This window comes from Canis aureus, chromosome 1 (genome assembly GCF_053574225.1).
Source record: "Canis aureus isolate CA01 chromosome 1, VMU_Caureus_v.1.0, whole genome shotgun sequence".
NCBI classification, from domain to species: domain Eukaryota; kingdom Metazoa; phylum Chordata; class Mammalia; order Carnivora; family Canidae; genus Canis; species Canis aureus.
This window is the reverse complement of record NC_135611.1, coordinates 64,637,094-64,661,291: the sequence shown is the minus strand read 5'-3', so window position 1 is coordinate 64,661,291 and position 24,198 is coordinate 64,637,094. Positions and strand designations below refer to the sequence as shown.

Below are 24,198 nucleotides of genomic sequence, written 5' to 3'. Positions count from 1 at the left end.
CCCCTCCCTTTCTACCTTCAACCAACTCTCAGAAACCACCCCCTCAACCATCCTCCCCTATTACAGAGGGAGCCACTTCTTTCCACCTCACTCTCTAAAAAATGCAACTCCTACAACACCTCGCTCACGACTTCAGCTCACGACTTCCAAAATAAGGCAGCTTGTACTTACATGTGGCCCAAAGTGACATAGCACTGTGCGTTTGTTCAGGGTTTACACACTTCCCCCGTGCCTTTACGTGTTTCTGATGTTTGCACATCTGCCTTGGAGAAGTCACAATTGCTATTTAATTTGGTTTGGACAACGCCCAGCCAAGTAACACACATTTGCAAATATTGGCTAAATAAAGGTCCCTGGCAGTGACTCAGCATCTATGCCTACCAACCTTCCTAGGGATGCTGGTCATGACGTTTAATTGGTTTCCATAAGGTACAGCTGCAGAGGAACACCACGGTACCTCCTTAAACCCGGTACTGTCTGATGTGGGAAAAAAGAAGGCAAAAGGCAGAATCAAATTTCCTTACTACTTGCAGCCCACTGGTAAGTCCTTGAAACAGGCAGGGTGACATTCCTCCAGGAATGTTGATACATGTTAAACTGGCCTCCATGTTAATACTTTGCTAAGGGCAAAAGGCAATCTTAGCCTAACATTATCTCAACCCCCTAAGATCCTGTAAGTCTACTTTAACATATAAAAATTCCTTTGGAAACTTCCATTACCTTTATCCCCATATCAAGATACACGTTGGCACCCATTCTCCAAACACAGGACCGACTGATATACATCTGGAGGGCCTCATGACTAAGGTTTTATTAGACGCTAATAAATGACCTTTTCCTAACAATAGCTAGCCCCCTCAAGGTCCTGGGAGCCTTGCTTCCAAAATCCCTTAGAGACTCACCACTCCCCCTAACTCCCTCCCAATTTGAAAGTATATAATCAGGGGCACCTGGGAGGCTCCATGATTGAGCGTCTGCCTTTGGCTCAGGTCATGATCCCGGGGTCCTGGGATCGAGTCCCACAGCAGGTTCCCCACAGGGAGCCTGCTTCTCCCTCTGCCTGTGTCTCTGCTTCTCTCTGTCTCTCGTGGATTTAAAAAAAAAGAAAAAAGAAAAAAAGGTATATCATCAGTCACTCCTCATGACACCAGGGCAGCTCTTTCTGCCGATGGGTCCTGTCCCCGTGTTTCAATGAAACTACCTTTTTGCACAGAAGATGTCTCAAGAATTCTTTCTTGGCCATTAGATCCGAAGCCCTCCTACACCAGTGTCCTAGAGGCAGCCTTGTCCATAAGAACTGCCTCGAATGGGTGATCTACACAGGAGTCACCGGGAGAGCAGCAGTCCAAAATCAACTTTCCAAATGAAGCCCAACTTCCCAATGTCCCCGAGACTTAGACCCTGGAATCAGTAGACTACCCAATATTGACTCACTCCAGTTCTCCTGGAAAATCCTGGCCTTTGTCAAGTTGGAAGACGAGAGAGTCTGTCGAAAGATTCCAAGGTAAACTGTTAAGGCCTGGATGTTCAGTTATCTGCGCTGACACATTTTAGCATCTGTTCTAGTTCATTATCATCTCCCCAGAATCTAGACGTCGCACAGCACACAAGACATTCACCAAATGTTTGTCAGTAAAAAAATATTATAAAATAACATATGCTTCTAACTAGGTCTGCCTTCAGGGCTAGCATAAAATACCAAATTCTATAGCTATCCATGGTCTAATATTTAAATCCCATGATGCTGATTAAATCTTGGTTCGGTTTCTTCTCCCTCTTTTTCCTGTAGAAACTACACAGCAGGTATATAACTAGGTAAAAATAGCTTGTTGGCCTCAACACGATTGCTGGACTCCCCAACTGCCTTAGTTCTTGGTTGTATCTTGACTGAAATGTTTCTTGAGTCTCTTAGACAGATGAGTTTGTTATTTTTTATTATTCCTAAGATCTCCTGAAGAGATACTTGTATTCTAACCTCCCCATTTTCCCAAATTTTGATCTTGCTTTCAGTACGTCTACTTGGTATCATTAGGTCTGCCAGTCATTTAGATCATATATTATCAGGTTTGCTAATTAATTGCTACAGGGTATAAATTTAAAAATTATGACCTATTTATTTACTTGGTTCACTGTCATCAGCTTCTTCGCCTTTTTGGATCTTCTTTTTAAATATTATTATTTTAAAAATAAATAAATAAATAAATAAATAAATATTATTATTTTTTAAAAATTTTAAGTAATTTCTAAACTCAAAGTGGGGCTTGATCTCGGACAAGATCAAGAGCCTCCTCACACTCCATGGACAGAGCCAGCCAGGCACTCCTCACCTTTCCAGATCTTAAAGAGAAAAAACAACTGTAGACTTGAACCCAACTTCTAAGATTATTCTAAGCCATCCTTCTCCCCTTTTCTGGTTCTAGCCAGTCATTTGCACAAGAGCAACACCAGCCTCCTCCACTCTACCAGAAGGTACTAGGAATACTCACAATTAGATGTACCAAAAAGCATTTAGCTAATATAAAGGGTTATGCTAACAGCTAGTTATTTGGCTGTGACTCTGTGGGCTCCCAGAGCAGGAAGCTGGTTGGATTCTGTTTATTTAAAAGAACTCTGAGCAAGAAAATACAAAACCTTCTCGATACCTGAATATATCATTAGGAGGACCAGGAAACAGAATCTTATGTAGATGCTAAACAGTCTCATTTTGTATTTTCAGCTGTAAATGTAATTATCCAGAACGTGGTAATTAACACTCTCCTTTATGTTCTCTGATCAAGAAACAACTGAATGGTTATAGCCATATATATATATATATATATAGACGTACATGCACAAAGTTTATTTACGGAAAAACCATGTACCACATTTAATTAGCAAATTCTAATGTGTCAGTAATTTCAGGACCTTCGAAATTTAAAGTAAGATTATACTCAATTTAAAAAAGTTATAAAGCATGCTTGGCACTAACTGTGCCAATCCACCATGGCAGGTGGTAGGTACTTGCAGAAAAATATTCACTTGCCAATAAATCCATCTTTGAAAATGTACTAGTACAGCCTGCCTTTCTTTTTCTTCCTTTCCTCCTTTCTCCCTTTCATCCCTAAAGGAGTCAAATTGGCTTAGAATAGTATATATGATGAACTAATAACTACGTACGAATAAAACAGGAGTTGTACGGTGGTTATTTTAAAGGACAGAGGGAGACTTTGATGATTCTCAAAGCCTCAGTGTAACGGTCACCCATTTGACGGAGGATGAACTGAGGAACAGCACTAACCAGAGCTATGGGCTCAAGGTGGGGACAGAGGTGGTGTCAGGATGGTGTCCGAGTTTCGGCCAGTGGTGGATTCAGGTGTGCTCAAACTCCAGGTAGAAGGTGACTTTCCTTACTGAAATGGCTTCAGACATCCTCCCTCGACCAGACTGTGCATGAGATGCTTCTCCCCAGAGCAGCACAGCCCTGTTAAAACCATTTCCAAATTTCCTAGAATGCTTAACTAACAGTATCATGTAGGAGAGCAAAAAAGACTCATTTAGGGGCCCCTGGGTGGCTCGGTGGTTGAGCATTTGCCTTTGACTCAGGTCATGATCACAGGGTTCTGGGATGGAGTCCCGCATGGGGGTCCCTGCAGGGAGCCTGCTTCTCCCTCTGCCTGTGTCTCTGCCTCTCTCTCTGGGTCTCTCATGAATAAATAGAATCTTTAAAAAAAGAAAAAAAAAAAAAAAAAGAAAGACAAGACTCACTTTAAGTAAGAGCTGCCTTCTCGGCATTTCTGTCCATAGGAAGATCACAGGTATTCAGAGTGGGTAAATTGAAGGAATAGGAAAACAAAAAAAAGAAGTTAGTACAAGAGTGAAAAGAAAGGAATGAAAGATCATTCAACTACCCTGACGCTTATCCTGTGACAAAGAGCCCGAACCTTAAATACACACAATCAAAGGACAATGACGTTATCAGCAGCGTAAAAACAAAACAGTAGCAGAATTCTCACTATCATAAATAACGAAATAGGCAAAAAAAGGAAATACAGAGGGAAATGACAGGAATAGAAATAGAAAGGGGAAAACGGATGATCTGCTCGTGAAATGTTTGGGGCAATCTTCCAAGGAATCTTCATCTACTAACACAAAGGAAGATTAGCACCGCCGAGCGCTGGTGGGCCAAGGGCCGGAGGCCGGGGGTGCTGGGGGGCGGACCGGCCCCCCAGCCCCCGCCACCCCACCACCACCGAGGCCGCGGGCCCCAAGCACAAGGGCCACCAGAGTGCCATCGGGACACCGCTAGGACATGGTGGTCCGAGGAGTGCCAAGGGCCTGGGGCCATGTCGAACGTCTCCCCGGCTGCTGGGAAGTCACCTGTTCGGGAAGAGCCACAGTGATGCGACATCGATCAAGGGATGCAGGGGTCTCAGGCCTTCCCTGGGGGAGTCACAGGCGTCCAGCCCCGGCCTTTGGGGCCCAGCGGCGGAGCCCAGGCCTGCGCCAGCCCACAGGCCCCTCGCTCGGCTGCAAAGGTCGCTCCGCTGACCCCCCGCTCGGTGCCCAGTTGAGCCCCGCAGGACCATCTACAGCACCCCCGTGGTCGCCCCGCTTCCACAGCCCCTCTTTCATCCATTTATCGTTTTCCTTAGCGTCGGCCGACATCTGTCCTACTCCGTCCCTCATTCGTTTGTTCTGTTGGTTCTCTGCCCTCTTCCCAGGAAGGGGAACTTCCCGGGGGCAGAAATTCTCATCCTCTGGCCCATGCTTTCCTGGCCGAGAAGGACACCAGCACGCAGATCCTTTCAGTGGTTACTGGATGAAGCAATGAATGGATGAAAAAAAGATGAATGAAACCCCAAAAGAACTAGCGTTTTTGTGAAATGCATCCAAATATTTGGTATTTTCTATCACATATGAAAGACCTTGGCCTATTGAGAGACCGTCTGACTTAGAGTCACAATTTTAAGGGTTTGAGTAGGTCAGCTGATTTAATGTGATGGTTAAGTGGAAATTCGGCTACGTTCGTAAGTAATGTCGGAACATTGAAGAGAATTCTACGTTTACTGTACTGACAGCTTGCATTTTTAGATTTATGAGGTTTAAGTACTTGGGAAGGCTAGTCAATTAGAAAACTCAAGTACTTAAATACGAAATGGAGCACATGAGCTTAATTTGTATAGCATTTACAAAGCTCCTTTAGTTTTTTATTTTTTATTTTTATTTTTATTTTTTTACAAAGCTCCTTTGAAAGAATGTATTGACATTTGCTAATTTTATCAAGAGAATAAGACTTTATAAGCTGTACTTAAAAATTAAGTTTTCGTATGCCTGGGTGGCTCAGTGGTTGAGCGACTGCCTTGGGCTCAGGGCATGACCCGGGGTCCCGGGATCGAGTCTCCACAGGGAGCCTGCTTCTCCTTCTGCCTGTGTCTCTGCCTCTCTCTCTGTGTCTTTCATGAATAAATACATTAAGAATCTTAAAAAAATAATAAAATTGGGATCCCTGGGTGGCGCAGCGGTTTAGCGCCTGTCTTTGGCCCAGGGCGTGATCCTGGAGACCCGGGGATCGAATCCCACATCGGGCTCCCGGTGCATGGAGCCTACTCCTCCCTCTGCCTGTGTCTCTGCCTCTCTCTCTCTCTCTCTCTCTGTGTGACTATCATAAATAAATAAATAAAATAAAATTAAATTAAATTAAATTAAATTAAGATTTCAGAAGCTGACTTTAACAAATGAAATGCTAACTATTACATTAACAATAAACTTTCAAAAGAGTCTTTTCAACAAGACAGAGAGGTACAAGTCACCCCAGTGCACCGCAGAAGGTGGCAGGCCACGTGGCGCACAGACCACCCAAGCTCTTGCTCCGTGCCCTCACTTAAAAGAAACCAGCCTCAGCCGATCAATCCCCTAATCCTCTGGAGCACTTTCATCTACAAGATGAGACTGCACGACAGTCTCTGGAACCCTAGATTATGACACTTGTGCCTTCAGGACATAAGACAGATTCAAAACGCTGCGGGGGTTGAGAGGAAGGGGATTACGGGCATGGGGAGAACAAAGGAGTCCATCAGCAGAAAGGGACCTGCCAAGTCAAAAGGTGGGGGAACCAGCATTCGAGGCGAATGGGAGCGAATGTTCTCACATGGGAAGTGGAAAGGAGGGAGTCAGTGAAAAATAGCCAGTGGTGAGCCAGCCCCCAGGTCTAGCCACCACCCACCAACGTGCTGATGAGTATGGCTCAGGGCTCCAAAATCTACAGTATTCATAGCGACCTTTACCGTGTCTGGGAGGATGTCAGAGCCGTTTAACAGCACATTGGCAGCCTTTACGTAGGACCTAAACACACAATTAGTTACCAGGATCATTACATCCGTTCATATGAAGATCAGATTTTACAGGAACATTGTGTTAAGTTACTCAGTCATTTCTTGGCATCTTACTTAAAAATGGGCCACCCTACCTCATCGGCACAAGGTGAAGGATGACTCAAGTATTCATCCTACGGAAGCCATCGTCGGTTCTAGAACACTGAGAGAACACTGCCACATCACCTGACATTTCTGTAGATTTCCTCTGCCCTAAATTCCCCACAAAGCTAAAAATACTCTCCACCGAAAGGTCAGTGAAATTTGGAGATGAATGGATTCATCACAGTCATCAATATTTCAAACCTTGGCAGGCCGTCAGCACGATCTTGGGGGAGGTGGCGCACGCAGGGAAGGAGGGAAGCGTTTTCAAGATTTATTCGGTCCCCGCTTGCAGCCTGCAGGATAATGTTTTCAAGCAATGCAAGAATACAGATGTATTTTCTCCTCGATCTTTAGAAATCAGCCAAGCAGAGCAGGCCACGTGTGCATTATAAGAGAAAACGCCACCAAATTATTGTCGCTTCTATTCCGATAAAGGAGATGTTCATCTGTTCAGTTAAAATAATTTGAACAGGGGGCATTTGGGGGCTCTGTGGTTGAGCATCTGCCTTTGGCTCAAGGAGTGATCCCAGGGTCCTGGGATCGAGTCCCACATCGGGTTCCCTGCAGGGAGCCTGCTTCTCCCTCTGCCTGTGTCTCGGCCTCTCTCTCTCTCTCTCTCTCTCTCTCTGTGTGTGTGTCTCTCATGAATGAATAAATAAAATCTTTTAAAATAATAATAATTTGAACAGGTGTTGCTGACCCGAGATTTTCAACTGCGCTGATAATCATCTGCTCATGCAAGCCACTCCCAGTGGGATCGAAATGAAGCTCTCCTCCTCATCCCTTCTTCCACCTTGTTGGGACCCCCACCCCAGGACAGCTGGGAAAACACAGACACCCAAAGGCCACGGTTCACCTGCACATCTCACGCTGGGAGTCTCAGTATTTGCTCCCCATTTGTTCAGTGGAGGTCGGGAGAAACGGAATACCTATTTCTTGGTAAAATATACATCAGGTATCCAGTGACCTCTTTTCTTTTGAGCTGTCCCACAACAAAAGTCTTATTTACACAGAAAATTTGAATGAGCAATGCAGAATTCACTAAAGATATCACAGGGGAAGCCAGGTGGGGATTTATAGCTTCTCCTGGGCAAACATCATTAGAGGCAGCAGCTCTGGTTCCAAGTCTCTCTCCCTCGGCCCTCAGGCATCTCCTTCCCTCCCGCGGTCTTTCTCTCTCTCTCTCTCTCTCTCTCTCTCTTTTTTTTGTCCCTGAAGGATTCAGTTTCTGTGTGCCCCTTCCACCCTGCGCCCCCAAGTTCCCCTGATCCCCTGCAGATCCCCCCTCACTCCCTTTTCCTTAAAACGTGCAACTTAGCTCTATCCCGGCTTCCGTATTTAGGTTGACACAGCCCGACTCCCAAGGTTCAGTATCATCTCCAAGATTTCACCATCAGGAATGACACTGACCTTGGAGCAGTACTGAGACCCCTTACTATTGTCCTAGCACTTCTTGCATTTGGGGAGCTTTGATGATGAGTTAAAATACAATTTAAAAAAAAAACAACATTAATTTCTGGGGTGCCTGGGTGGCTCAGTGGTTGAGCATCTGTCTTGGGCTCAGGGCGCGATCCCGGGTCCTGGAATCGAGTCCCCCATAGAGCTCCCCATCGGGAGCCTGTTTCTCCCTCTGCCTGTGTCTCTGCCTCTCTCTGGGTCTCTCATGAATAAATACATAAAATCTTTAAAAAAATTTTTTTAAACATTAATTTCTTATAAAACAACATTTATAATATTCACCTCCCCCCCCATCTCCACCTGCCAGGGTCACATATGATGGCATTTACTCAACACCATTCATTCATCGTTTTCCCCTAAGTATTTATGTAGCGCCATCCACGAATGAGTCCTTTTCTAGACACTGGTGATATGGCCATAAAGACCACAGTCGAAGTCTCTGACTGCACAGAACCTAATGCTCATTGGGAGAAAAAGAAAAGAATCGTGCATAATATAAAAGGCCACAGCGCTACAAAGAAAAATAAGGCAAAGTAAAGGAGATGGTAATGGGCCACGTTCACAAGTGCAATTTTCAGTGCAGTTGAAAATCTTGGGTCAGCAGCACCTGCTCAAATCATTATTATTACTATTATTATTCTATTATATGTGTAAATATATACACACACATATGTATACTGCAAGTTTTCATTTGTGCCTTTTTTTTTAACATTAAAATGGCAAGAGCAGAAATCTACAGTTGTCATTAGAAGCTTTGCAGAAGATGGAGACATCTCAAACCCCACGCTGCTAAGCAACAGACACCAGGGTTTTCAGCGCCACCTTGCAGCGCGCACAACCGTGTCCACGCTCCGCGCTCCTCTGGCTCCTGTGCTGCGGGCCTCGGCCTCCCGGCTATCAGACACCAGAAATAAGATCTGCCAACTGAGCAGACGAGTTCTGCGGCATCTTCTCCAAAGACTTATTAAATTGTTACGAGAGAAGCAAGGGGAAGATAAAAAAAATTTTTTTTTAACCTCTTCATCCTCAGATTGTGTCCAAACAACGAATGTTGCTTTGAAGGTTGGCTACGTGCATCGTTAACCTTTCATCCAGGTAAATGCAGAAGGACCCAAAGAGCAACCATTTAAAATATTTATCATCCGTCAGTGCACTCTGGGGGGCAAAACTGATGCTTCCTTCAGAAAACAATTTCACACGTGGGCCAGATGTCCAGATTCTATCAACTTTGTATAGTTATTTCTATCTCCAACCTACTCATCTCTCCGAAGCTCCGGCAGGCTATTTTTAACTTTGTGGTAGGTGGTGTACAAAAATCCAGAGAGTTTTCCGGGAAAAGAATGCATGAAAGGTACGACACCTAATTACTACAACAAAAATAGGACGGTCAGCTCGCAGAGGAAGGACTGGGGCTCATTCACCTGTCACCCTACCGCCTCACGTGCATTGTGTCTGGTCATCCCAAAGCCCAAGGAGCGGCCACCACCTCCACCACTTAGTGGAGGAGCCAGCTAGCGGAGATGTGAGGGAGGCCAAGAGCACGTACCTAAGGAGTGACTGAAACGGAACATGAATCCCAATCCTTGTGGCCTAGGGTCCCTTTCTATGACAGAGCCTTTCTTTTCCTTGCATCTAGCTTATTCCTCTTGGCTTCTCCGCCATGGACCACAGGCCCTCTTCAGCCTGGAGAAGTACACAGTCACTGACTAAATGCAAAGTACCAAGCTCCAGGAGTAAAATTTCAGGGAATGACATTTGAGATTAAAAATGTTGATGATTGCAAACTTTCCCCATTGAAATGGGAGCAAACTTGCTTCAAGGAACAGCAGCTTAATACACGGCTACTTAGTTCATCAACCCACAAGAAGAGTCTTGCCTCCAGTCTGCCCAACCAAGTCTTATTAAAATAACATGAGCGAGGAGGGTATCACGCCATCATGTCTGTCATGTCCTATTGGCTAGAAGCAAGTCACAGGTCCTGTCTGAAATCTAGGGGGGAGGATTAGACACAGGTGGGAATACCAGAAGTTAGAAGTCCTGGGGTTATCTGAGGGTCTGTCCACCATAAACACCCTTTATGCACAGGCATGTGGATGGCCTAGTCCAGTGAGTTAGCAACGGAACCGGTATCGAGGAGTGTGCATCAGAATCATCTGGAAGGTATGCTAAAACACAGAGGGTCCTACCCCCAGGTTTCTAATGTAGTAGGTCTAGGGTGGGAATTTGCATTTCTAACAAGTTCCCAGGTAAAAGGGACGGTGCTGGTCAAGGGATCACACTTCAAGACCCTGTACCTCAGTTTGCATGTCCAAGCCCCTCCCACCGCCATCTCCCAGTCCCTCAGGATTAGGAATGTACATACTGGCAGCGTGGTCTGCCCATGGAAGGCACATGCAAGCCTGGTGACGCAACACGGAGGGCTCTTTGCACAGAGAATTCTGGGGGCCCAGGTATCCAGAGTACGGTCTAGAAGAGGAAGCGTGGGTTCTAGGTGGGCCTATGGACATACTCAGCAAGGCTCAGACAGACGAAGGCTACAACAGGACCCTCCAGAACTAATGGCTCAGGAAAGGGGTCAAGGATTATGAAGGGTCAGATTTTCCCCTACTCGCACAAGCAAGGAAATGGGCCTGCCAGTTTTCACAGATCTTGGCAGAAGACCCAAGACGCCTGGATCACAGGAAAGAGACAATTACTCACAGCCACAGCAGTAGCCATAGTAACATCACTGCATCAGCTCCTTGAGCCCTAATTCCAGAAGGGTGACAGGATGGGGGTCAGGTGTTGCCTGTTTACACGGCGGGGTGTGTTTTGGGAAGGTAACACTGAGATTAGGAGGCCCTGCCTTCATACAGTGGCTGCTAGCAAGTCTGCCCAACTCCTGGTCCCGAGACACGGACTTGATCCTTAGTACCCTGGACGGTAAATCAATCTGCCCCTCGGGAGACAGCCTCTACTCTCCGAGGCTGCCTGCTACGCAAAACATCCCTGCAAAGACCGTGCAGAGAAAATTAGCTGTTAATGCCTTTGCTCAGAGGACCAGCGGTGCAGAACCTTGAGCAAGCTATAGAGAACTCTCTCCTGACAACAGGGGTCCAGGGGCCAGGTGCTGGCCAGAAGAGGACACCGCAAGTCAGCACGGTGTCTGAGGAGGAGTTTTTGAGGCAGATGGATCAGTAAATTAAGAGGCGCTGAAGACCAAGCAAAGGGAAATACCAAGGCGGGCGCTGGGACCTGCGCTCAGGGAAGTAACCGGGGGAGGAAGGGAAATCTAGATCACGAAGTAGCCTTCCTTCCAGCCAATGGGAGGACTCTGCTCGTTATTCTGAACAAAATGAGGAGTTATCACAGGGTTTCCGAGGGAGGAGTGGCATGGGACCAAAGGTTTTGGGAGGATCCCTCTGGTTACCATGTTGGGAATGGACTGGAGAGACAGGCCAGGGCCAAAGCAGGGAGACCAACTAGGAAACTCTTATGGAAACCAGATGAGAGGTGATGGTGGCCTGGGCCACGGCAGTGTCGACAGAGGGGTGGGAAACTGTTCAACTATTTGGAAGTGGAACTGGCATGACAGACTGGGGATGGGCTACAATCAGAACACCCCCCTCCCCAAAACAAAAACCTCTTGGGCTTTGGGCTTCTGCCTTTGACACAGAGTTGCCATCCACGGACAAGGGGATAACCTTGGGAGAACCAACAATATGTTGGAGGAAGGAGACCAGAAGTTCAATGTCAGTCATGTAAGGTCCAGATACTTGTTAGGCTCATGCAGACGTATCAAGTGGGTAGTCTGAGGTTGAGGGGAATCAGAAAGAAGTTCGGGAGCTGGTAGTGTCTGGATGGAGTTTAGAAGTGTGAGTCCTGAAGAGCTCACAAGGGAGGGAAGTACAGACAGAAACACAAAGGAGACTGAGACTGGGCTTGGGGGCGGCGGTAGGAAGGGGGTCGATGGATGCCCTGGAACCCAAGAGAACAAAGCACTTCAAGGAGAAGCAGGGGGCATCTATGCAAAGTGGTGCTGGTAGGTCAACTAAGATGAGGACTGAGAAGTGATCACTGGATTTTTTTTTTTTTTTAAGAGGGAGGGAGAGTCTGTTGAGTGACTCTTGGTTTCAGCTCAGGCCCCGATCTCAGGGTCCTGGGATCGGGCTCAGTCTCCGGTTCTAGGGTCTTTCCTCTTTGTCTCCCTCCTCGCTGCTTCTTCCCCTGCTCACACTGGCACACGTGTGCACCTGTGCTCTCTCTCTCAAATAAATAAATATTTTTTAAAAAAAGATAAGGGGCGCCTGGGTGACCAGGGTCAGTTAAATGTCTGCCTTTGGTTCAGGTCACAAGGCTGGGGTCCTGGGATCCAGCCCCGAGTTGGGGTCCCTGCTCAGTGGAGAGCCTGCTTCTCCCTCTCCCTCTGCCTGCTGCTCCCCCTGCTTGTGCTCTGTCAGATAAATAAATAAAAATCTTGAAAAAGGAAAGATAAATCAAAACTGATTTTTTTTTAAAAGAGGGAGAGCTGATTTTCTCTTTCTTCAACTCAACTGGAACCCAAATTCAAAGTTATTATGGGACCATCATGCCTCCATCAAATAGAATAGGTCCCATTACATTAATCTAAAATATTTATCTTCCCTCAGCCTTGGAAAAGGGACAAGTAGAAGAGACAAAGATGTAAGGAGGACACAGTCCAGGTCCGTGGCGTCAGGCACAGGGCATTGCCGGAGAGCAGAGGATATCGAGGCCCTCATGAATCAAACAGGACATGGCACCAAGTTCTTTCTTTCCCAGAGCTCAGATGTCCACAGGAAGGTAGGTTTCGTACCTGTACATGTCGTGAATTCCTGGATCAAAGTTCATAAAATGTGGGATGAAGACAAATGTAAATGCATTTTTACCCTTGTTAAAAAAGAGAGACAACGCCAATGAAGTTGCTTTCACCAAGCCCCACACCAGCACGTCAGGACTTACTACCTCACCTAAATTGCATTTTCAGCCTCTTCCCCCAATATAACCTTTAACCAGTTAGTCTGGAGTTACACGTCAACGTGAGTGGGGTAATCGCCTGATGGACCTCTTCCGACCCCCACAGATGGGGAAGGTGACCTTGCCTGAACCGATCCACTCTTTGCTCGAAATGTCCTTTTTCCTCCCCCACCCCCTTATGTCTATAAAACCTTCCAAAGGCTTTTACACAGCCCCTTGGAGCCCCTCTCTACTCGCCAACTGGGATACAGCCTAATTCATGAAGTGTTGGAAACAGCCACTTACACCTTCAAATTTGCTCGGTTGAATTTTCTTTTATAACGGCCTCCGTGAGCAAAGGTCATCAAAAGTTGTATCTGGACCTAATCGTAAGATTGGGGGGATAGTGATGTGTAGAACAAAGGCAAAAAAGGAAAAAATTAAACTTCCTTACAACTTAGCACCCGTTGACGAGTATTTGGGACAGGCAGCGTGGCCTTCCTCCAGGGACTCAACTGCCTGCACCTTACCACCTGGCCAGAGGCAAATGACAACCTTAGCCTGACATTAGGCCAACTTCCAAGACCCTGGGCGTCTCCTTCAATGTATGAAAATCTCTTTGGAACCTTCCTTTATCTCTACCCACCCCACCCCCAAGAGATGCTGTTAGCAATCGCCCTCCCAAGCACCCAGCCCACTGACACACATCTGAAGGGTCTCACGACTTAAGAGTTTACTAGAGAAGAGTAAACGAGACCCCTCAGGGCCCTGGAAACTCGCTTCCAAAGTCCTTAGAGACACTATCCCTGCTCCCTTCCAACTTGAGAGTATAAAATCAGCCACTCCTCACCACTCCAGTGCAGGGGTGGTGCACTTCCCATCTCTGTGCATTAATAAAACCTTTTTTTTTTTCTCTTTTTTTGGCAACAAAGACGTCTCAAGAGTTCCTTCTCGATTGTGAGCTCCTAGACTCCAACATCTCACGTCAATAGCAAGATAATAAAGGGTAGGTGCTGGACACCAGTGATCTGTGATGGGCTCAGAATTCTTCCCTGAAGGCAGCAACCCCGTAACATCACCGACGAGGAGGACAAAGGCAAGAGGAATGTCTCGAAAATTAAATTTCCTCACAACCTGCAGCCCACTGACGAACCCCTGCGACAGGCTGAGCGGGACACCCCTCACGGAACCCACGGCCGCCTTCGTGATGTTGTTTCACCAGCGAGGACTACAAGCCACTTTAGCTCGACACAGGTCCAGACTTTGGGACCCTAGAGCTCCTCTTTGATGGGGAGAAATCCCTTTAGAGACCCGTTCTCTCTCTCGACTCTAAAGCATGCAATCGGCCACTCCTCGCCCACGTCCTGTCCTGTGCTACGATGAAAGCACCTTCGTGCACCATAAAATTCTTTCTTGACCACTGTGCTCGACGACCTGGCATCATCAATACCCATAAGAAGTTAAGTGGGGGAGCTACTGGCAATACTGTGACCCCAATACTTTTCGAACGTATATCTGAATCTCTTTCCAGGTATCCGTTTGGCATCTGCTTACTGTTTACCCAATCCACCTCACTTTCTTTTTTTTCTATACAATACTTGCTTTTCAAATGTATTAGACTATTTATTAGTAAATGCGAGGCCTTCCTCTCTGGCGCCTACAAACACAAGTTTCTGGCCAGAGGGGCCAAGCTCTTCTCCAAGGTGCAAAAGGAATCTTGTCAAGTGCACGTGTGGGGTGTTGCCAGGAAGTAACCACCCACCTTCCCTCCCGCAGGTGGGCCCTAAGCCTCACATCTTCTGCATGCAGATTTTTCAAAATCGCAAGATCCCATTTCAAAAAATTTCTGATTGTGTGTTCTTATTTCCTCACATACTCTAAACTGTCACGGTGGGGGGAAAACAAAAAAACAAATGCAAGCCCTCATCTTCACCATATGCTTCCCTCCCTCTTTCAGGGACAGTGTCATCGAGAGTGGACTCTGGGAACCCGTGCAGCGAGCATCTCTTCAATGACTGGAACCCTGCCTGGTACCCAGTGGGCCCACAATTAATAGGTATTTTCCTTGCCAGTAATGTGCTTCCTGGACTGGGAAAAATGTGCAGAAGCGATAAGTCCTTGTAAAAGTCTTCCAATCTTTTGAAATAAACCTTGCAGGAAGCATGGATGTGTTGGAACTTCCAGGTGGGGCCCTGGGTGTCAAAAATGGAATAACAGGGACCAAGGACTGCACTTTGCTCGCGGCCTGCTCTAATTCTTTTAAGTAAGGGGACCCCATCTTTCTGCGAGGGCTTCATGTAGAAATGAATCCCCCTTGGAAGCCAACATGTTGGAAAACAGGCAATTTTCTTTTCAGCTCTCATTATTGCTCCTTTCAGCTCATTCGTCTACAAGAGGGAAAATCAGAGAAAAAAACAAATATCCGATGGCTTGAGACTCAGAAATCAAAGAGATTTGAAGAGATCCCCTCCCACCACCCAAACTTTTTCTTTTGAATGAATCTGCTCCACGTTCCAGGGTCCTTCACGAGGCACTTGCTGGTGACCGACAAAAGAAATGTCTCATGGTAAGAAAAATGCATTTTGCCGTTTCCAAGGGGTTGCAGGATTCTCTATGTCAGATACACATCAGAAAAATGTACTTTGTAGGGTGCAAATAACCGCAGGTAAATTTGGAGAGGAAGCATAACATACGCATACATTTTCAGTGCACGGCACGTTATCTGGCCGTAGCACTAATAGCGAAGAGCCAGGTTTTTGTCTTTCGAGAACGAAGCGAGACATTGGCGACGAAAGGGTATCCTTGAATATTTGTGGTTGTATTTTGGGATTTCATTTCCTCTGCGTCAAAATGCAACGCATGTAAACTCGTGCTGTGAGAAACCATCTAAAATTTATCCTTCCTTGAGGACCCACAGCGTTCTTTTAGCCAACTCAGATTCATTTAATATGTTTCATTGCCTTCCCTGGTGCATTAAGGATGACTCTTGATTTAATACACACATCTTAAATACATTGCATTTCTTAAATATTCCAACGAAAGGTAAAATGACGGGCTTGAACATCCACAGTCTGGGATCACCCTTTATGTGTTCTTTACTGCATCCTCAGTAAATCAAAGAGGTGGCTTCAGGGTGTTGGGGACACTCCAGACCCGCAGGAATAGTGAACATCTGCATACACGGAGAGCAAGCCAGGGGGAGGACTGAGGCTGATGCCCTCTTTTTGCCACTTGAGACCACAAAAATTTAGCATCGAAATCGCTACGGTAGCTCAAGGACAAGCCCACCGACTCTTCCTTTTTCCCTACCAGGTACCTGGTTAAGGTAGGCATTGCACTAATATGCTTGGGAGACAGCTAAATAAATGAAACATATTCACGCTAACACGTAATTACAATACTCATGAGACTAGAAAGAGCCTTACTTTTTGGGGTACTCATTGAGATTAGTCCTTTCAGCCAGCATCCGACTTTCTGGAAACGAGATGCACATCCTAACGTCTTTTATTTGTTCTGCAGTCCTGAGATCACTGATATGAAGGAACACCAAGGGCAGTATCATATATGAACCGTCCCACCTTTGAACTGGCTTTTCCTTGCAGCTAGTAATTAAAATTCTATAGTGGTTCTAAGAACCACATGGCTCGCGACTTAAGAGAATTCATCTTGAAAGCAGAACGAAAACAGCAAGTTGTTGATAGATGAGCACATCACCACCCCACCCGACTCCCACTCCCAGCTGGCCATATTATAATTTTTTTTAAAAAAATTATTTATTTATTCATGAGAGACACAAGAGAAATAGAGAGGCAGAGACATAGGCAGAGGGAGAAGCAGGCTCCATGCAGGAGCTGATGCGGGACTCGATCCCAGAACCCCAGGATCATGCCCTGGGCCAAAGGCAGATGCTCAAGCACTGAGCCACCCAGGCACCCCTATGGGGCTTACACTTGCAGACCTCAGGAATTCCGGTCCTATTCTTTCAGACCTAGACCCTGCCCATATGTGGGATGGGCAGTGCCATTAAATCCTGCCCTTTAACACGCCCCCCCACAGACCATATGAATATGAAGCAAAATCTATTATTTGTAACTCTGCACACTGACTGCTCACGCGTGCCAATTTAAGGAGGTAGCACGGAACAGTGGTTAAAATCCCAGTGTATGAAGTCAAACTTCCAGATTTCAAATCCGGGCTCTAACACATCCAAGCTGTACGAACTGGAGAAAGTTGAGTAACTCCTCTGTCATTCAGCGTCCTTACTTGCAAAATGAAAAGAACACCATCTTCCTCAGGATTTCATTTTATTCATTAAATAACACAGTCTTTTAGCGTATAACATGGCATCTGGTGTTAAAAAAAAGAATCCCATTGGGGCACCTGGGTGGCTCAGCAGTTGACCGTCTGCCTTGGGCTCAGGCCGTGATCCCAGGGTCCTGGGATCGAGTCCCGCATCGGGCTCCCTGCAGGGAGCCTGCTTCTCCCTCTGCCTGTGTCTCTGCTTTTCTCTCTGTGTCTCTCATGAGTAAATAAATAAAATCTTAAAAAAAAGAACCCCACTAAAATATTACAGTTATTGTCGCCCCGCAATGTGAATGAGTTCTAGTATTCAGCAGTCTAGTATTCGAAAAAAATCCCATTGGGATGGGAATATGTAATCTCATCAGTTCTGTGTGCATTACCCATGGGGATGGCTCTTCTGAGCTATCCTCCCAGGAAAGATGACAAATTCATCTTTGTCTTCCGCTGGCATATGCTGTCCAGCACGTAACTGCGGAGCCGGTGTAGCGGTGAGGTGGTGAAGCTCATGCTCTGGACTCACGCAGACCTGGAGTTGAGTTTTTCCTTCCACACTTAATTTTTTCTGCCTTTAGTTTCCCTTCTACAAGAGGAGCTCAACGTAATGGTATCTATCCTACGGTGTTCCTGTAGGAATTCAACAAGGTAACGCACGCAAAGCGCCTGGTATATGCTACTAAGAGCAACAGCCAACATTTATATGGTACTTAGCCTGGGCCGGGAGCTGTTTTAAGCATCTTGCATGTATTTGCTCCTTAAATCCTCCATGCAGTCCTAACATAGAGGCACTATTATTATTCTCACTTAATGCATGGGAACCAAGGCCCAGAGAGACCTAGCAACTTGTTCAGGGTCATATTCACGATAAGCGACAATGACAAAATTAAGGGCAGTTTGCTCTGATTCTGGAATCTTAACCACCATCCCCTGTTGCCTCTTGGTAGTAGTAAGTGCTTGTTCAGTATTTGCGATTACTACAGTAATCAATAAATGCTTGTTGAAATGTTTAACAAATCAATATTTGCCGAAGCACTTACTTATTATTTACTGCATCTCACTAAGTAACAAACCTTGGGGATCCCTGGGTGGCGCAGCGGTTTAGCGCCTGCCTTTGGCCCAGGGCGTGATCCTGGAGACCCGGGATCGAGTCCCACATCGGGCTCCTGGTGCATGGAGCCTGCTTCTCCCTCTGCCTGTGTCTGCCCCTCTCTCTCTCTCTCTCTCTGTGTGTGACTATCATAAAAAAAAAAAAAAAAAAAACCTTGTCACAGGTCACAAAAATGGACTCTCTTGCGTACGCTTTTTTTTCAAGCAACTTCTCAGATCTGGCCACCCAAAGTTTTAAGAAAACAAGAAGTATATTTGGGCAGACGATGTGAAAAAGGTTCCAATATACTCTAATTATCATTTCTATGATTCGATTTTATAAGAATTTTAATTAAAATAACAGTATAAGATATGCTGCAAATGACTGACTTTAATAATGAATACAATACTACCTATTTTAAAATTTTTATTTAGGGGCACCTGGGGGGCTCAGTGATTGAGCGTCTGCTTTTGGCTCAGGGCGTGATCCCGGGGTCCTCGGATCGAGTCCCGATTTGGGCTCCCTGCATGGAGCCTCTGCCTCTCTCTCTCTCTCTCTCTCTCTCTCTCTGTATCTCTCATGAATAAATAAATAAAAATCTTTTTTTAAAAAATCATAAATCAAAAGATGTAACACCTACCTTGCATAGTTTGAGGTTTATGATTATTGTCCCTGAAATATACTAAACAAATCTTTTCCCTAAGTAATCTGATCCCTCCAACCTAAGAGACTTAACCTGTTGCCATTTGGCACAGAGAAGAGGGATTATTCTATTGTTTTCTAACAAAATAACTTACTTTGTTTATAAAGCAAGACTTTGTTTTTCATGCAATCTTAAGAAAACTGATATAAGTGTACTCAGTTTTCTACGGCTTCGTTCCTTGCCTCATTTTCTGTTCTGATCCATATTGTCATTCACCTGTTCCTAATTTCCATGATCTCGCTGTGTCTTTTATACGTGTATGAACTGCCACACGTTCTTGCTGGAACGAGGTGAGCGTAAATAAATGTCCTGTGAACCAAGTTACACAAGACGTTGTCGCTTGAATGGAACCTGCAAACAGGTCAGATTACTCTGACATTTATAACTTTACATCATTTACAGATTTCTGAGAATCTTCCTCAGTAGACTTACTATAAAAAATGTTACTGTAGTAGGCTGAATAATGACCCCCCCCCCAAAGGTATCAGGTCCCAATCCTTGGAGCCTGTAAATGTTACTTCATGTGGGAAAGGGGTCTTTGCAGAGGTGATTATTTAAGATCTTGGGATATGGGGAGTCTCCTGGATTACCCAGGCGGGCTCTAAATGAATCACAAGCATTCTTATAAAAGACAGAGGGAGACCTGATAGAGAAGGCAATGAGACCCCCAAGGCCAAGGCTGCAGAGATGTGGCCGAGGAACACCGGCAGCCACCAGAACCTGGAAGACGCAAGGAATCCATTCTTAGAGCTTCCAGAGGAGCAAAGCCCTGCTGACAGTTTAACTGTGGTGCAGTGGTAGTGATCTTGGACTTCAGCCCTCAGAACGGTTGAGAATAAATTTCTATTGTTTTAAGCCAGTACATTTGTAGTAATTTGCTAGAGCGGTCACAGGAAACTTATACAATTTTTTTAAAATCATTTTTTAGAGAGAGAGGGGCAGGAGAAGGAGAGAACCTCACAGCCCTGAGATCATGACCTGAGCTGAAATGAAGTTGGACGCTAAAGCAACTGAGTCACCCGGGTGCCCCAAAACTAACACAATTATTAATCTAAATATATATCAGTGTTAAGTGGACAGAAAATTTTCCTTTTCACATTAAAGACACTAAGAAAGACATGCACAAAGTTATTTCCTATTTCCTATTCCTAATGGAATACTGAACGGTAGTCTAAAAAGATCAGGAATTTTTATTTCAAAGGATTACCACAAGGTTTCACAAAAATGCCACATTCCTAACCAAAGTCTCTAATATACCAAGTTTATTAATGCAAAATTCTCTCGTGCCAGGAAAGCAACTGGGAATGGTGGCCTCCTGTGGGCTCGTCATTCCACATTGTCCTCCAGGAACTTCTCATAGAGAATCATTCAGTGCATAGCCCTGCCTCTTATGTTTTCTGTTCTGTCAACTTCCGAGAATGTCTTCTTATTTTGCTGGAAGTAATCTATTATTTTACAAAGTCTTAAGAACATATTTGCAGAATTTCACTCATGGAAAAGTTTCCGAAAGAACCTGCGGCTGCACTTATCGGGCTACGCGTACAAACCATGCAGTCTTCTGGAAAGTACTAGGGAACATCCCAGTGGCAGTGCCGACTCAATCTCACTCAATTTTGCTTTTTTCTGGGTCAGGAGGCAACAAAACAAGCCACTCCCACACTGGATAATTCTAAAATAAACCGTGCCGATGATAGAAACTTGCACTTAGGAAACCACAGGAGTCTCTTCGAATCTAAGAGGCAATTCATTTGGCCAGAAACACGTGCCAAGTGGTAAGAACATTTTCCCCTCCGCATAAACCATTTGTGAAAAGTTTTCTTAAAGAACCTAATAGGTCTACTTCTTAAATGACCCCCCCCCCCCGCCAAAAAAAAAAAAAAAAAAGGCTGAAAATGAAGAACTCCAAGTACAGGGAAAATGAGGACTTAAGAGGCAAATATCATCCATCTGATTGCAAAAGTAGAGAATCAGAGTCAGCCTTGGTACCGTCATCCTACATACCTGTTCCAAGTTACCTGATTTTTCTCCCTAAGTCTTTCTTTCTTTCTTAAATCTGTTCTTTCTCCTCCTCCTGGCTGCCCATCACCCTAGCCCAAATCTCCCTAGGCAACTTCACTTGCCCTTTAAAACTTGGGCTCCCCACCCACTCAGATCCCACCCACTCCTAAGGGGAAGGGAAGAGTGGCCGAGGGGGTAGGGGACAGATAAATGGGGAGGTGGGTAAGTGGCAGGCTTTGAGTGGGAGTGGGGCACTCCCCGCATGTACCCCGCCTACCTGGCGGCACCAGGAATTCCCGCACCCTGCTGGCTTCCCCTCGGAAAAGGGGACTGAGAACCTCATGGGACCCCAGGGCCGAAGCCACTCAACCAGCGTGAAGCCCAAAGAACAGACACTTTGAGGGCAAAGTAAACCATCTTCGCTGTTTTGATGCTCGCCCACTGGGCCAGACTCAGGCTCTCGCTGAGCCACGCGGCCGCCTCCCTGGCATTGACACCGCGGCAACCTGACATTTTATTTATCAATAATTATCAAGTTCACTGCGGTCACTTCCTCTCCTATAAACCTCAGGAAGCAGGAGTCAAGTCTGTGTTTGCTCTCCCCAGCTCAGGACTCGGCAAAAGCAGAGAAAGCGCTGGAATATGTGTTAAGTCAACCTCCAAAGACGAGCCACCCCATGACCCCAGCGGGTCCCACCTGCAGCCTCGCTGTCTCCAACCTCAGTGAAGAACCGATGACCCGGGAGGCCTCGAAGCAGGCGCCCAGGCCCCGGAGATCGGCAGGTGACTGATCCCCGATGGGTCCCTAGTGGACACTCTGCAAATCATTCTAATGTGTGGGGCAGGCTGCAAGCCCCAGGGTTATTGCACCTGCTTCAGCCCAGGACTGAAGGCCTCCAGCCCCGCCGCTGCCTCAATTGATCCACAGCCCCCCACCCACCCTGGGTTGAATTCTCCCTTCGGGGGGGGGGGGGGTTGGGGGTGGAGGGGGGGATGGAGGGGGAATGGAGGGGGGATGGAGGGGGATGGAGGGGAGGATGGAGGAGGGGAGGGAGGAGGGGAGGGAGGGGGGATGGAGGGGGAGGGTCCAGGAAGCGGCCGCTCTGTGCGCAGAAACTTGGCTGATGGAACAAGCCGGGATGGTTCGGGATGGTTCGTCCTGTTCAGGCAACTGCAATCCTGGCAGCAAACCTGTTGGGTGGCTCCAGGCCCAGGTCCGGACCCAGCCAAGTCCTTCCCATTCAGGAAGCTTCCGCCCCTAGAGGGCGAAGCGCAGAGGATCCCGAACCTCTCTTGCCTTTATTTGTTTTTTTATTTTGTAAATGGGCTTTTACTTCTTTTAAGAGCCTTTGCAGAACGGCTCGCGGTGCGGGCGGCGCAGCGCTGAGGGGCTCCGGCCCGAGGGCCCCCCAGTCGCCGACTCGCGCCCGCAGCCGCAGTCCGCCCACCTGTGCCCCTCTCTGCACCTGCCCACGCGGCTCTCGCTCGGAGGTCGGGGGCGGGCGACCATCGCGGCGGCGCGGGGGGGAGGCGGGGGCAGTGCCGGTGACCCCGGGGCGGAGGGGGGCGGCCTCGGGGCGGGGGGGCGACCCCAGGGCGGAGAGGGGACCCGGGGCGGAGGGGGGCGGCCTCGGGGCGAGGGGGCGACCTCGGGGCGGGGGGTACCCCGGGGGGGGGGCGACCCAAGGGCGGAGGGGGGACCCCGGGGCGGAGGGGGGCGGCCTCGGGGCGAGGGTGCGACCTCGGGGCAGGGGGTACCCCGGGGCGGGGGGGCGACCCAAGGGCGGAGGGGGGACCCCGGGGCGGGGAGGGCCCTGGGGCGACCTCGGGGCGGGGGGGGGCGACCCCGGGTCGGAGGGGGACCCCGGGCGGGTAGGACCCCGGGGTAGGGGGAGTCCCGGGTCTCCGCGGAGGCTCCAGCCAACTTGGGCCGGGACGCTCCCCCGCTCCCCCCAACCCCCCCTCCCAGGCCGGGGCCCCGTCGCCGACCCCGGACGCCGCACAACAGGTCCCGGGGCCGCGAGGCCGGGCGGGCGCGCTCTGCCAGCGGGGCCCCAGGTCGCCCCCAGCCCGGGGCGCGGGGCGCGGGGCGCGGGGCGGGGGGCGCGGAGTTGCGGGCGCGGGGACACTCACCTCGAGCCTGCGCCTCCATCGTGGCCGCCTCCGACTCCGCGGCGCGGGCGCTTCCCGAGGAGCCGGCGGCGGCGCCCGAGCCCAGGGAGCAGCTGGCCCCGCCGCGCCCGCCCGCCCCCGCCCTCCCCCTGCGCGCTCGCGGGCGCCCGCGTGGACCCGGTGGGGGCCGGCCCGGCGGTTCCCCGGCGCCCAGCCCGCCGCCCCGCCACGCGGGGAGCCCGGCGCCACCTGCCGGCCGCTCCGCGCGCGACGCCGCCCGCGCCCACTCGGGCCAAGCCGCGCTCAGCCCTGCAGGTGCGCGACCCGCGACCCCGCGCCCCGGGCACCCCGAGGCCTGGGCGCCCCCACCTTCCCCGCTCCCCGGGCACCTCCGCGCCCCCCGAGGCCTGGGCGCCCCCACCTTCCCCGCGCCCCGGGCATCTCCGCGCCCTCCGCGCCCCCCCCCCCGGCGCCCCCGGGCACCCCCCCGCGCCTCCTGCGCCCCCCACGCTGCCCCCGCACCCCCCGCACCCTTAGCCCTCTGCTCCCCCCGCGCCCCGGGCACCCCCGCCCCGGGTGGGAGCAGGAACCGTGTCTTTACAGCCCTGAGCTGTCACTCCCGGTAGGAAAGCGGAGTCTGGCTCCTGGGCTCCTGGGACCCGCCGCGCCCCGTTTGTGTCCAGCGACCAACACGGAGCCTTGTCTTCCGCGGCTTCTGCTCAGAGCGCCCTTGTCCATGCTCCGTGGACCCGCGGGCTCGGGGCGCAGGCCACGCCTTAGAACCGACCCCCGGGATCCCCGGGTGCCTCAGTGCTTGAGCTGCCCTCGGCCCAGGGCGTGACCCCGGGGTCCCGGGATCGACTCCCGCATGGGGCTCCCTGCGCGGAGCCTGCTTCTCCCTCTGCCTGTGTCCCTGCCCCTCTCTCTCTGTGTGTCTCTCATGAATAAATAAATAAAATCTTTAAATATATATAGAGAGAGAGAGAAAAAAAGAACTGACCCCCCAGGGAAACCTATTAAGCTGATTTAACTGAACAGCATTTCACAGGAGCCATTTTTCAAACAGCAAAATCAGCTCACTCCCCCCATAAAAACACCAAAAAACGGTGTGCCTGCGGCCTGTGCAAGAGCGC

The 24,198-nt window shown here is 48.7% G+C and overlaps 1 protein-coding gene across 12 annotated transcripts in view; it reads right to left on the bottom strand.

Moving 5' to 3' along the window:
• The window catches only part of TPD52L1 (TPD52 like 1), a 97,428-nt gene extending 74,228 nt beyond the window's left edge, over positions 1 to 23,200 (bottom strand). For 11 of the 12 annotated variants that reach the window (XM_077902255.1, XM_077902294.1, XM_077902259.1 and 8 more), the window contains exon 1: positions 23,087 to 23,200. In XM_077902255.1, the coding sequence (XP_077758381.1) occupies positions 23,087 to 23,105 (19 nt within the window). In that variant the 5' untranslated portion in view covers positions 23,106 to 23,200. Of the gene's footprint in view, positions 1 to 18,235; positions 18,399 to 23,086 lie in introns of all 12 variants that reach the window. The other variant, XM_077902275.1, reaches the window with a different exon arrangement.
• Between the last annotated feature and the right edge of the window lie 998 nt (positions 23,201 to 24,198).